The sequence below is a fragment of the Anolis sagrei genome, chromosome 1 (assembly GCF_037176765.1).
Source record: "Anolis sagrei isolate rAnoSag1 chromosome 1, rAnoSag1.mat, whole genome shotgun sequence".
Taxonomy (NCBI): domain Eukaryota; kingdom Metazoa; phylum Chordata; class Lepidosauria; order Squamata; family Dactyloidae; genus Anolis; species Anolis sagrei.
Window position 1 is genome coordinate 126,359,422 of NC_090021.1, and position 15,038 is coordinate 126,374,459.

The window sequence follows — 15,038 nt, forward strand, 5'->3', positions numbered from 1 at the left end:
CAGAGAAGGATTGCCAAGGCTCATAAAACCTCTAGGCCTGACCTCCACAAGAGACCTGTCTCAGCAGACACACACCAGGTGGCCGAATCCTGGTTTCTGTCCAGGGAAGCCATCAAAGGTGTTCCTTCACCCACAACAGCCATGACTTGGTGGTCTTGAGATGCAAATTATTTTGCTTTGATGACTGTTGTTCTGGTACAGCTGTACCAGGAGCTCCAATTTTGTTTGCTTTACATTTAATGTTTGTTATAGTCCTAAGTTTCAGGGACTCTGCAGATAGGTGGCTTCTTTTGGCTGCAATCATAGGGCAAGCCACCTGTCAGTTATCGTTAGGTTCCCTGGTCCCGCCCCCTTTTGGGTTTTTGGAGGGAATAGGAGCCTTTTTGAGTTCAGTCCACACAGAGAAGCCTTTCGCACAGGACATAAAACCAAGATCTCCTGTAGAAAGTTTCGTCTTCTACGGCTTGGCCGGGGAGATATACAGCCTACAGCTTGGCCGGGTTATACAGCCCACAGCTTGGCCAGGGAGAAAAGGCCCACAGCTTGGCTGAGGATTTTGCAGCCTTACAGCTCCTTTGCTGAGGGACTTCAGCCAGCCATCACTGAAACCTGAACTCCTTCTTTTCCCCTGGAACTCTACAAAGCTCTGCTTGGTAAGGGTCGCTCACGGAAGCCAGACGCAGTTGGTACCGGGTGCAGAGGCTCCACGCCAACAGAGGCAAGCACAGACTGCCCAGATTAGAAGTTAAGGATTTCCCCATTAGTTAGTATACAGTTATGAAGATAGTGCCTGTTCCCAGTGAACAAGATTGCAAGAGCCAATAGACTATTAAGAAAGCTTTAAAGTACCTGTTGTTTTCATCCATAAAGAACTTTGTTGGACTTACTTTAAGCCTCTACAAAACTTTGTTTTGGGGAGGTCCAAGGGCCTTTAATCTGAGGCAGCCCCGAGGTCCCATTGGGCACACAGAATTTATGTCCTGTCTACAGTCATATGCACAGGCCCAGCGTGCGACAGCACAACTGTCAAGTGCTATATCTTGGATTTGGAACATATCCAATGTTCATATCATTGATACTGTAATTTCCATATGTTTATATCATTGATACTGTATTTCCATATGTTCCAATGTTCATATCATTGATACTGTAATTTCCATATTCTTCATCTGAGATCCAGTTTTTGTGAATTTTGTTACAGATATCAGATCTAAGTTAGTATTTGAGTAGAGTCCCATTTGTGAGAGAAAGGCAAGATAAAAGTAAATAAATAAATAATAAGATGAAAGGCCAGGCACTCTCCATCTCTGATGTAAAGAAGTATAGCAATAACCTTAAGACACTTGAAAGATTTGCAACAGTCGCAAGTGCTGAAGGATATTATCATTCTTACAAAGAAAGAAACAGCTTTCTATAACAACATTTCTTTGGAGTTGTGATGCTTGAAGACACTTAGCCCTAAACTCTCCACGGATACTAATATTTATATTATTGAGCATCCTACAAAGGACTAATGTATTGTACATGACCCTTGTGTTTCCTAAACAATACAGTATGTAACACATGTATAACAAGTACTTGCAGCCATTTACAACATTCTTTTTTTAAATGCTGTTTTATATATGGGATCTGATAATGGAGTGTGTAGTACAATTGTTATTTCTTTCTGTATGTAAAAGGATTCAACGTGTATGTATGTGTGTGTGTGTGCTTGAGTGTGTATGATTTGGCAGACAGGACCATAGCTAATTTTACAGTTTAAGTAAGATATGTAACCATGCAAACCACTACTATATGTACACATGTCTTTTTTGCACATGCATATCAATACAGAAGGAGATGAGGGACAGTATGTTGAGGAAAACCACATGCATAGACACCTTCTACATTTTGGCTAGATAGATTGAGACAAGTATAAGGTCTACTCTGCGGACAGCTAGAGCAGTGTAACAAAAGCAGCTAGAAAAAGCAGTGACTGTGAAAGAAATGTACCCACATATTTGGCATGGCACATATTGGACAGCATCATGTGACTGACTACCATATGCATACATTCCTTTTTGACGAGGAAACAAGAGTGCAAATCTCTTGCCCTTCTGATCTGTCCAAAAAACCTCCTGGACACATAAAGCATTTACTGCTTCTGACTTGCCTGCCAGCATCCTCTTGCCTGTCTTAACCAAGCCATTGCTCAGGGCCTGTTACGAAGCTCTGCGAACAAAGGTTAATTTTGTGGACTTCTGCATACACTGTAGAGAAAGTGTTAGAAGTTCAACAATGCTTAGCCTTGAAGATTAAGAATGCCTTGCAGCACGCAGTACAGTAGTAAATGTGGTTATGTAGTTTGAGAGACCCCAAAGTGTCCTCCCTTCTCGTCTGCCAAACCTCTTTGTGATGTAAACTGATACTCTTAGGCAGGGGTCTTCAAACTAAGGCCCGGGGGCCGGATACGGCCCTCCAAGCTCATTTACCCGGCCCTCGCTTAGTGTCAACTTAAATCTGAAACAACTTCAAAGCACGCAACAAATACTAAGTTTATATTTATTAAAATTGTTCATCATTTTAATTATTGTATTGTTTTAAAGTGTTTTTGCACTACAAATAAGATACATGCAATGTGCTTAGGCATCCAAATTATGTTTTGGGTTTTTTTTTTCCAAATTATAATCTGGTCCTCCAACACTTTGAGGGACTGTGACCTGGCCCTCTGTTTAAAAGGTTTGAGGACCCCTGCTCTTAGGGATGGTTCTCCACTTCTCTTTCCCACTAGTTTCCCCTCAGCCTTTCCCTAAAATTGAGCCAGTTTAAATTGGCACTCTGCAATAACTTTACTATCTTAGAAAGGAGTTTTTTCCTAAAAGTTTGTTCCTCTGAGCCATTAGTGTTGTTGCTCTTTAATCTGGATCCCGAATCACAGCACGCACTCTCTATCAGAAGGCACAACATTCTCCTTTGGCACTTTAATAATAATAATAATAATAAAACACAGGTGATTTCAATTGAACTGTGAGCTGCCATTAAGCTGTTGTCTTCTCCCTATATACAGATGGGTGATTTTGAAGAGATGTGAATACAGGCCAAAAGGAAGAAATATGCCAAGAAGAAGGTGTGTACTGTCAAGCAAATCATTATTGTGACTGCCTTTCACCTGGAAATCTATGTTCTCAGTGTGAAAGACCATGTGGACCAAGAATAGGTCTTCACAGTCATTTAGGATATATCAACAAGAATCTACCTCTGGAAGACAATCATATGCAGTCACAAGTTATAGCTTATGACAATTCCTAATGTAAATTAGGAATTGTAGCAAGGGATTGGGAAAGCAGCAAAGGATTTCTTTAAAGTAGGAGTGGGAATCATGTAGTCCTCCAAATGTGGTTGGACTGCAACTCTCATTATTGGCTATGGCTTCTTGGAGTTTTCTTGTTTCAACATTTCATCTTTGGTCTAAGTGTATAAAATCCTCCCTAACAGAATCTCTGCTACTTTTCTCCACTGAACAATGATGATAAATCATTGAAGGTAGACATGGGCAACATTTTGGAAACTTCCAGCCAATTTTGAGCAAGACTGGATCTAGCTTCCAAGCAAGACTGGATCTAGCTTCTAGCTTCAAAACCTGTGCTATTGTAACAAATCATTCCTTTAAACAAATACCTTCTACTTGTGTAAAGGTGATGTGATATATGTGTGTGTGTGTATCTGCATTAGATTTGAGCAAATACATGGGTATGTAACCAGAGGATCATGTGCAAAATAGTAGAACGGTTACATTCAAAAATGAACAACAGGATTTTATACCATCATCTGAACCAATAAGATTATTTTAGATGCTTTAGTGATGAGGATAAAGCAACAGATTATCTAGTGCCATCATGGGATGGTATCCATAAGATGTCCACTTGGAAAAATACTCAAAACTGGCTCCTTGGCAAAACCAAAGATACAATTATGCGTATGCACCTTCAAGTTGTTTGTTGACTTATGGTGATCCCCACAAATTTTCTATTCCTAAGCAAGGAATACTCAGAATAGTCCCTTCCTCCAAAATTTTGCCAACGGATCCTAGTATTCATTAGCAACCACCAATCCAAGTAGCAACCACAACTAAGCACTAACCCAGTTCAAAGCAGATATTGTGGGATTTCTGGATTATATGGCTGTGTGGAAGGGCCCTGAGTTACAATCTCTCTTTCTAATACATGTCTCAAGTCTCTGAAATGAAAATGTTATATTTGTGTTTCTTTCATTGTATGTGAGTTACTGTGGTTACGGTGTTTGATTGGGACTAGGAAAACACAGGTTGAAGTCACTCCTCAGCCATGAAATTCATGGGTGACCTTGGGTTAGTCACATACCTTTTCTCAGCCTGACTTGACTCTCATGGTTGTTGTGAACATAAAATGAAGGAGCAGAAGTTCATATTTAATGGTTTGGAATTACTGGGAAACATGATATAGTGTAAATATAGGAACTGATTATATGCCTTCCTACAGAATATTGTTTTTGAAGTACTTAGCACATATGTATGTACGTATGTATGAGCAAATATTTCTACACATCTGAATAAAATCCCACATTTTCTGCTTTGAATTGGAATATATGGCAGTATGGACTCAGATAATCCAGTTCAAAGCAGATATTTTGGGATTTTCTGCCTTGATCTTCTGGGACATAGGTCTGTGTAGAAGGGCCCTAGGAGAGGGGACTGTTTTTCTGGGGAACTTAAATTGTCAGTTCATAAACTAAAGGAAGCAAATATTCAGTTTTTCTTAAATAAACACAATTAGTCATGCCAATATATCCCAATCCTAGAAACATCCAAATATTCTACTTCCCTATGAAAACAAAGGGCCCTTCTACACAGAATATCCCAGAATATCAAGACAGAAAATCCCACAATATCTGCTTTGAACTGGGTTATCTGAGGACACACTCAGATAATCTGGGATTTTCTGCCTTGATGCTCTGGGATATAGGGCTGAGCGGAAAGGCCCAAGGATAGAGTAAAAGAGTCAAGTAACTGCCCCAGACATTTAGAAATCTTTAGTAGTCCTGATGGGTAGTCAAAATTTGGAAGTATATATGTGTGTGTATGTGTGTGTGCGTGTGTGTGTGTGTGCATACGCACAACATTTTACTTTCAGTTCATTTTCACTCCTAGATCCAGTCCTTATGTGTTATATGAACTGTGAATTGAGGGGCTAAAACTGGAGCAACTTCCTGGATTATATTTTATCTCTTCTCATGTCCTCGGTGCCGAAAGAGTAATTCAAGAGCAATTTCCCACTAAATTGCTAGAGCTTCATGCATATATTTAAGAAACATATATGCTGAGCAACACACAGAGAGAAGAAATGTCCACCTCCCTTTTAAATACACATAACCCCTCCTCCTCCACTTAAATCCCCTGTTCATGAAACATTTGGACTTTCCTTACACACTGCGTGGTGCATAGCTTGCCTGCCTGTCAATGTAAGGAGATGATTTGCACACATCCCAGCTGAATCCAGCAACTGCAGACACTTGCCTCTGGGCAACTGCAGGCTCTGAGTGTTTCCTCTCTCTTCTGAAACTGCTGCATGTTTCTTGCCATTGTGAAATCCTTCATGCAAAGATAGTTGCAGAACTTTTGCTTGGCACTGGGTTGAAATCTCCCCCCAGTCTCCCTCTCTCTTGTTTTCTGCATGATTTTTTGCTGTGTTTTATAGACTACTATTTACTCTGAATGGAGAGGCTCCAGGAAAGCCTGAAAGGTTGAATTCAAACCCAAAGCACAGCCAAGTATGTCTGCAGCTGAAGCAGAGGATGGTCTCCTCTCCTGTAGGAACTGTTCATTGAATATGGAACTGAATGGAACTCAGGAACATTTGGGGAAGCCCACGGCTGACTATGACGAGGAGGAATTCTTGCGGTACCTCTGGAGGGAATACTTGCACCCCAAGGAATATGAATGGGTTCTCATTGCTGGATATATTATTGTATTTCTTGTGGCTCTTGTAGGGAACATCCTTGGTAAGTAGCATTTTGGATAGTTATCCCGGTTAAATATTTCAATCCTTTTGTGTTGCTGTGCAACATTAAGCACCCAACAAACAGTTTTAAAGGCGTGATTTCTTTTTGTTATATAATTTTAGAAAATGCTTGTGTCTACTAAGTCATCAAGATCAATATGATCTCATTTGATTCTGTTTAATTGGAGGGTCTGGATAAGTGGAATACTTGCTTGCTCTTTCCTGCCTGGCTAGCAACCCATTGTAATGTGGGTGTCTGAGGCAGTAATGGAAAAGCATGCCTAATAAACTCATTTTAAAATTTTGTCATAACCCAATTTAAGTGCAGCTGTTAAATGGAGGAGGAAATTGTACACCTTTTTACCTGGGAGTAAGCTCCATTGCCATCAGTGGGATTCATTTCAGAGTAGACCATGAATACAATGATGCTGCATGTATCCTCAGGCATAGAGTATTTAAAAATTAATTTACAAACATCCAACCTTGAGGGACTAGGCATTTAACTGTGCAATTTCATCTACCAAAAAGGCAATTTGTTTGTAGTAACTATCCACTAAGCACAAGTGCTGAAACCTTCCTACTTCATTCATATTATTGGAAGTCTTCTGGCAGGCGTTTGACTCTCGTAGCTCCATTCATGTCAGCCGATTTGAGGATGGCTGTATATCACTCTGTGCCACTTCATTCATCTTGCCAGAATTCTGAATGAAATTCTGAATGATGCTGAACTTTAGGCTTCAATAGGCTACTTTTGCCACATCTCATTACTGGTTATTCACATATCCCCAAGTCTTGATGTTCTCATTAATCTCTTCCAAGTTGGGTAAACTGTACAGTTCTCTGAAGCTATTGACCCCAATGTGAATGAAATTATAAAGTGCTCTAGTTCAAGTACCTCTATGTTTCTTGTGAATAGCTAATGGTTTAGAATGATCAGGAAAAATATAATCCAATCCCATCCTTCACATATTTTCAGTATCAAATGATATGTAATGTAATCACCGAAATCACACACACTTACAGCAAGTCATGTCCCTTTAAGGTGGGCAGAGCTGAAATTCACAGCATTTACTTTAGGATCATTTAATCTCATCCCAAGAGTCAGGAGTTGCAGCCTGGTACTATATGTGTGTGTGTATATATATATATATAGGTACACATTATATATTATTAATCACTCTAGTCTCTTTGACAGCTCTCCCCCAATAATATTGTAATTTTTGCATTTTTTTCATGTCAATTTGTCCACTCCCACTGCATCCCTGCCTTTTTCAGTTTCTACTTCCTTTACCTTGCCTGAACCATATCAGACAAGGTGTGTGTGTGTATATGATATACCTATACCTATATGTATTTAATTCTGTCTGTCTATTGAATCTAGCCAGTTCTGTCTGTCTGCCTATCTGTCTGTCTGTCTATCTAGCTATCTGTACAGAATTGCTAGATTCAATTTCTTCTGTTTGAGAACTGAGCAGGGCTTGCAATCTTTCCATGCAAAAACAAAACAAAACAAAAACCACCACTTCTGTTTATTCTACACTTTTTGTATTTCAGCAGTATAACTTAGTGCAGAGAGGGATCTTCTCTTGATGCTGTTGTTAAACAACTGGGAGTCTCAAATGCATACCCAGAGATTTACTAGTAGACACAAATCTACTTTTTGAGCAATGCTGAAAACATCAGTTATCTCAAAGAAAAGTGGTGTAATTTGCCCTGTTCCTTCTCAGCAGAGAGCAATGGAAAATGGAGAATATAAAATGGAAAATTCTTTACCTTGTCTATATGGTTCAGACAAGGTAAAGAAAGCAGAAAATGAAAAAGACAGGGATATTGTAAGAGTGGCCAAATCAACAGGGAAAAAATGCAAAAATTACAATATTATTGGGGCAGGGGGAGAGCTGTCAAAGAGACTAGAGTGATTAATAATATACATACAACATGTAATTGTTTTCAAATTTTATATTTCAATTTTAATGTATTCACATTGTTATTAATTAAGGTATTTCTTCAATTCTAAGATGTACTTTTTCCCAACAGGAAAATCTCTAAAAATGGGGTGAATCTTAGAATCGCAGGTGTATCTTACATATTTTGTTGTTGTTGATGATACTAAAATTACGGTGCATCTTACAATCAGTGATGTCTTACAATTGAAGAAATAAGGTAGCATTGTTATATATACATTGCTGACTGACTTCAGTCCCTATGCTGAGAGAAAGGTGGGATATAATTAAAGTAAATAAATACATTTAAGGGCAAAAATGTAAATGCTGAAAATGATCCCAGATTTGAAGTTCAGGAAACAATGGGAGAGAGATGGTTTCAGAGCAGGAAATATCAAATAAATTGTACGTGATTATTTGGGAGGCGGATTGACCTATACATGAAGTAAGGGAGGGCATTTTACAAATGACAAACAAACTGGGGTGTTGGGCATTCCTGTTCATGTGCTTTTGTGTGATAGCTTCTTGAGACTATCACTCCCAGTATCCCTGGTGCCACTAGTGAAAGGATTTATTTACTTCTATGTTTGTTTGTGAGATTTATATTCTACCTTTCCTCCAATGAGCCTGAAGTGGTGAACATGGATGTCTTCCTAGCCATACCAACACAATGAGGTAGATCAGGTGGCAGGGTAAAAGTTACTCTGTGTATTTCTTGTTTCAGTAGAGTACTGAACCTGGACCTTCCGAGTTCCATTCCAATATATTATCCATTACTGTGAGTTTCTGGTATCCACAGGGATTAGGTTACAGGACATCACATGGATACCAAAATCTATGGATGGTCATGTTTCTATTGTGTACAATGGCACAGTAAACTGAATCCCTTATACTAACTGGAAAAATATGATTTGCTTTCTGGGTTTAAAAAACATATATTTTCAAGCTGTGGATGATTGAATCAATAGATATAGAATCTACGGATATGAGGTGCTGATTGTACTTGTATTTGTTTATACTGCGAAGAGGCTAATTCTAACAGCCAGTGATCACAACTTGCAAGTCTGGTGAGATCAGATTCAGTGGTTGGACAGATCCTTTCAAGGGATCAAAATTATTGTATGAAATCAGAGCCACTTTCCTATTGTTTACCATCCCCCTATCCAGTGCATCCAGTATTCTGGGGCATGCTACATTTCTATATGGAGGCTATTTTAAATACCAGGAATCATACCCATGAATGACTCTCCTTTAAGAACGTTTTTTAATGTTCTTCCAGAGCCATCTAAGCAGATGTAAGTACCACATTCAAAACAGTGACTTTTATGCTTATTTTAGTCCATGGACTCTGAACTAAAACATATTACTTGGTGAGTTCAGATACATTCATGCATATGCTAGCAATCCTGATTTGGAATGTTGTGTGGTTTTTGGGCTGTATGGCTGTGTTCTAGCAACACTTTCTCCTGACATTTTGCCTGCATTTTTGGCTGGCATCTTCAAAGGATCTGATGGTGGTAAAAGCAAGTGGAGTATATACCTGTGGAATGTCCAGAGTGAGATTTGTTAACTCAGATTATTTTTTGAATGTAGACTTACACCTTTAATTGTGGTGTGGGCACTGGATTAAAATAGGCAAAAATTGTCACTGGTTAGAATCCTTGGAGTTCTGTTGGCTCCAAAATTCCTAAATGACATAGACAACTGCAGCACCTAGAGCAGTGGTTCTCAACCTGGCATCCCCAGATGTTTTTGGCCTTCAATTCCCAGAAATCCTAACAGCTGGTAAACTGTTGAGTAGTTTTTCCAGTCAAATAAGGGGGTGCATGGGCTAGGAAGGGAAAAGCATGGACTTGGAGGAATAGCCTTGAAGACTGCTATAGTAATGTAGTATGGTAATGTAGATGATATGGTAAGCAGAAAGTGTGATTTGTGTTCATAGAGTATTATTAGAGAGACTGTAAGAAAAAGGGGTAATGCCAGCATGTTCCACCATTCTATGAGAACAGGATTGCAGTGCTTAAATGTGATATTAGACCATAGTGCGGTAATCTCCTTAGAGACTACAATACTTATAAAGACCAGCAGGAAGTGGATGTAGTTACTATAAATCAGACAGGAATCAGCAGGCAAAGTCGGTACAGTGTGGAGCTCAGTGAACCCCTGAACCCATGGCACTGTCTCCTGGATAGAGGAAAGCACACTGCTTTCCCGTTGTTGATGGTTTCATTTTGATTACAAGATGGTAGCATGGTGTCCTCTACACAAACAGTGACCATCCAAATGATGCTGCTGTTGGATTATAAAGTGAATGAATGAATGAATTCACCAGAGATCAGCACTAGTCCAGTCAAAGTTGCTGGTTTCTAGTTCAGTATATCATTCAAGGAGCTTAGCTAGTACATGGCTTCTGGGATGTGATTTAATGAAAATAATAATAATAATAATAATAATAATAATAACAACAACAACAACAACAATCCTGAGTTGAAAGCAGATTTATTTAATATTGAAAAGTAGAGTTGTGTGTGGAACCGTTTTCCTTGATTTCATCAATTCTTTCAGTACTTTCATTACTTTTGTTTCCTTCGGGAGCACATAACGGGAAGGTCCCTCCCAGTACGGAAATCAGCTCAACCTGAAAGCAAGTCAATCCTGGCTCCTTGTCTGCTTTTTGTGAGCACATGGCAATCCATATCTCCTTGCCTTGGAAAGAGAGAGTGTGTGTGTGGCATGAAGGCCCAGAAAGCATGTGCACCTGCCTGCAGCCAAGTGCCTCCTCCAGAGTAAGAATGAGGAAAGAATGTGTGCATGTGAGGTGTACAGCAAGCCCAGAAAGCACACAGCTGAGCACCTCTCCTCTAGAGTAAAACAGCTCCAATGCCTTAAATCAGGGGTCCTCAAACATTTTAAACAGAGGGCCAGGCCACAGTCCCTCAAACTGTTGGAGGGCCGGATTATAATTTGAATAAAACATGAATTCCTATGCACACTGCACATACCTTATTTGTAGTGCAAAAAACACTTTAAAGCAATACAATAATTAAAATGAACAATTTAAAAAATATAAATTTATTAGTATTTCAATGGGAAGTGTGGGCCTGCTTTTGGCTGATGAGATAGGATTGTTGTTGTTGTTGTTGTTGTGTGCTTTCAAGTCGTTTCAGACTTAAGTTGACCCTGAGAGAGGGCCGGGTAAGTGACCTTGGAGGGCCACATCTGGCCCCCGGGCCTTAGTTTGAGGACCCCTGCCTTAAATGATGGGAAAGGGAGCCTGGGAAGCCCCCCCCCCCATAATGGGGCAATATAAAATGGATTTTTGGGCACCCCAGAGCAAAAACAGACGTCTGCCATCTCGATTTTGAGAGGCTCCCAAAAAATGGATTGGGCTCCCCACCAAAAGCTGGGACATGAAACGGGTCAAAGTTTACCCCGAAAGCACAATCCTATTGAAGAGTTATATTACCTTGCATCAAAGACCAAATGATCTCCTAGTTGTTAAGTCATATCCTTCTACATTGAATGATGTGGTAATATTTGCATACTTTGCAATAAGCTTCTATTTCAGGAATGTGGTTATTTATTCAACGCTATCCCATATGGCATTGAGTACATCACCTGAATTAAATGCAATATTTGCTTGCTCTGACAGCTGGGCTCAAAGGAAATCATTAAGTCTTTGTTGACCTTTATGGAAACACTACACTACTTCAGATCTCATAGTATTTCCATAATTAAGAGCAGTGGGATCCATGTCTGTAAATCTCAAATAGGAGAAAACATGTGGCTGCCATCCCACTGGGAATGTATGATGTTGTGCATGGTTTAGAATTCAGTACTGTATGATGGTTCATTCCCATGAGTAGAACTCTTATACCTGCTAGCTGTTCCAGAAGGACTAGAGTGATGGTTCTCAACCTGTGGGTCCCCAGGTGTTTTGGCCTACAACTCCCAGAAATGCCAGTCAGTTTAAAAGCTGTTAGGATTGCTGGGAGTTGAAGGCCAAAACATCTGGGGACCCACAGGTTGAGAACCACTGGACAAGAGCCTAAGATAAACAACCAATTTGTGACAGCATTATATGTAGCAGGTCAGGCTAACCAGGACAGACTAACCTTTCCAGATAGGCCCTATATCCCAGGATCTGATCCCAGGTTTTCTGTTTATTCCAGATTATCTGGCAGTGTGGTCTCATATAATCCAGTTTGAAGCAGAAAACCTGGGATTAGATCCTGGGATATAGGGCCCCTCTAGAAGGGCCCTATGTAAGAGCCCTTCCACATGGTCATATAACCCAGAATATCAAGGCAGATAATATAAAATATCTGCTTTGAACTGGGTGATCTGAGTCAACACCATATAATCCAGTTCAATGTGGATTTTATACAGCTGTGTGGTAGGTGCCTTAGGAAGGGGTGGGGTGGGGGTGGGGTCAATAATCTCCTTCCACATCTACAGTAATAGTTATGACAGAAGATCTGCACTGACAAATGTATGATCTTGACCATGTCTTTTCAGTATAAAGTAATATCAGGATATTTTGAACCAGACATGTATTTTGCACCAGACATATTTTCTACACAAAAATCTGCAATCTAGTCAGAAAACTGTCCAACAAAGTCTCCAAATGCAAAAGTATCTCATAGGCATTCTCCTTTTCTCCAGTCCTAGGCCATGGATACCAGGGTAAGGAGGGAGAAATATGCACCTGGACTTTCATCCACATTGGCCTCCAGTTTTTCCAGTTCATTCATGTTTTTGAAACCACAGCCCATAACCTTAAAGACTGTAAACTATATCAGACCATGATCTGTCACAGGCCTGAGATGTCTTTGCCCATAAAAGGGCTGTGCAGAAATATTATATTTAATAATATCAAATATAATATAATATTAGCATACAAAAAAGCTACTGGGCATGTTGTTTGTGCTGCAATAGTTACTTCACTAGAATTTATTCCCAGCCAGAATCTTTCCTCATATTAATTGTAGGTGAACTATAAATCCCAGCAACTACAATTCCCAAATATCACACTTTATTTCCCCCAAATTCCACCAGTGTTCCATTTGGGCATACTGAGTATTCATGTAAAGTTTGGGCCAGATCCATCCTTGTTTGAGTCCACAGTGCTCTCTGGATGTAGGTGAGCTACAACTCCAAAACTCAGGGTTAATGCCCACCAAACCCTTCCAGTATTTTCTGTTAGTCATGGGAGTTCTGAGTGGCAAAGTTTGGTCCAATTCCATCATTGGTGGAGTTCAGAACGCTCTTTGATTGTAGGTTGACTATAAATTGCAGCAACTACAACTCCCAAATGACAAAATCAACCCCCCCCCCCCCAACCTCACCAGTATTCAAATGTGGGGGCATTGGGTATTTGTGCCAAATTTGGTCCAGCGAATGAAAATACATCTTGCATATCAGATATACCTATAACGGAGACACACTAATTAATGATCACTTGAGCCCATTGCAACACTCTGGGTCATTCTTTGTCAAAGTGTACAAAACGTTTGTTCAGTTATTGGCTCACAAGAGTTAACCAGAACAAAGTTCTTTCATTTTCAGTAAGATTAGGAGAAAGGCAGCTGCTCTAGAAGAGTCGTGAAAGGGCAGAAAATTCTTAGCTGCTATTTTCTTCAATTGGCTAGCAATCAGAGATGTAGGATTCTTTTTTTAGCCATCAGAATAATGTCTCTAGCTCTGTACTTTGTCCTGAGACATGGAATTGGCTTCTTCAAACCAGACAGTGTAAGATCTTTGATCTGCCCTGAGAGAACTTCTGCAGATGACAGTAAGGGATAACCTTCAAATAAATGCCACAATAAAAATTCACAGTTAATATTGCCTAGTTTATTTTGACATCAGTATCGGATCTTCCAGAAATCAATTTGACTATAACTGCAACCATTCCCAGATGGCATGCTAACTGGCCCAATTGGTATTGTAGGCTAATGTAATCTCCTTATCACACTAGAGAAAAATCCACTTAAATCCTGTTTCTGGAGGAGCCTTTAACAGTCTCACTAAACTACAAACCCCAGAATTCTGCAGGAGGCAGAAACTAGATTTTAAGTGGATTTTTTCTGTAATGTGATGAAGTGATAAGATATCTAGAGGGTTCCAGTTTGAGGAAGACTGTTTCAGACTATTATATATTTGTCAAGGCACTGAAGCGGGATCATAACTTCTCAGAATGCATCCCAGAAGAAAATAGCTGAATTATTCATTTGAACAGTGTTAATCAGTTCTCTTTCCCTGATGGAGTTCCTTCTATTTCCTAGCTTTACGTTCATTTCTGGTATCCTGTTTATCTGTTTCCTCCTCTGTTTCATTTCTTTCACTAGGCCAACTGTCTCAAGTTTTTTGTCTCCAGATATTCTACCCTTTGCTCTTCCCAAGGAGACTGCAGCTCGTCCTATTCTTGCCTCACATTTATTTATTTACTAGCTTTTGGTACCCAGCGGAGCCCAGATTATTTAAGAAAGGCATTTGTTTTGGGCTGTTAGGTAATATCATTTAGTGGGTAGGAAAGGGTTAAGGAAAGGCAGTGGGTGGAGCCATGCAAATTGCACACCAATAGAGAGAGAGAGAGAGGAACCCTGGGATGTCCATTCTGGAGGAAAAACAGAACATCTAGGATGAAATTGTTCCCAAATGAAAGCCTTCACTTAGATGGCAGGCAGTGTGCTGTTTGGGAAGGACATTGGCAGGGATGGAGTGTCGTGTATCATGTTCTGCAGTTGATAGTGGTTGGTGGTGGTAGGCCTAGCAGTTGGTGATGGAAGGGTTAATGTAAGTCTTAGTTCTAAAGGGTTGAGTAATCTGTAAGTAAGAGTTCATGGGTGAAAGCAATTAAGGGTGGAGGTATACAAGAGATGGGTTGCAGCTGGGTATTTCTGGATATAAGGAGCTAGCCTTGGGACTGATCTTCGGGAGAAAAGTGTTTGTTTTATATTGGTGGTTTTCCCCCAGGTTTGTGGATTTTCGGTGTCTTCACCTGTCTCCTGAACCTTTGGAATCCTAGAACCTTGAATCTTTGGACTGGCTTTTGACTATGGCATAGACTCTTGATCCCTGG

The 15,038-nt window shown here is 39.9% G+C and overlaps 1 protein-coding gene across 1 annotated transcript in view; it reads left to right on the forward strand.

The window, feature by feature from the left end:
• Nucleotides 1–5,449: 5,449 nt before the first annotated feature.
• The window catches only part of HCRTR2 (hypocretin receptor 2), a 37,737-nt gene continuing 28,148 nt past the window's right edge, over nt 5,450–15,038 (forward strand). The window contains exon 1 of the mRNA XM_060755038.2: nt 5,450–6,015. Within this exon, the coding sequence (XP_060611021.2) occupies nt 5,787–6,015 (229 nt within the window). The 5' untranslated portion in view covers nt 5,450–5,786. The remainder of the gene's footprint in view (nt 6,016–15,038) is intronic.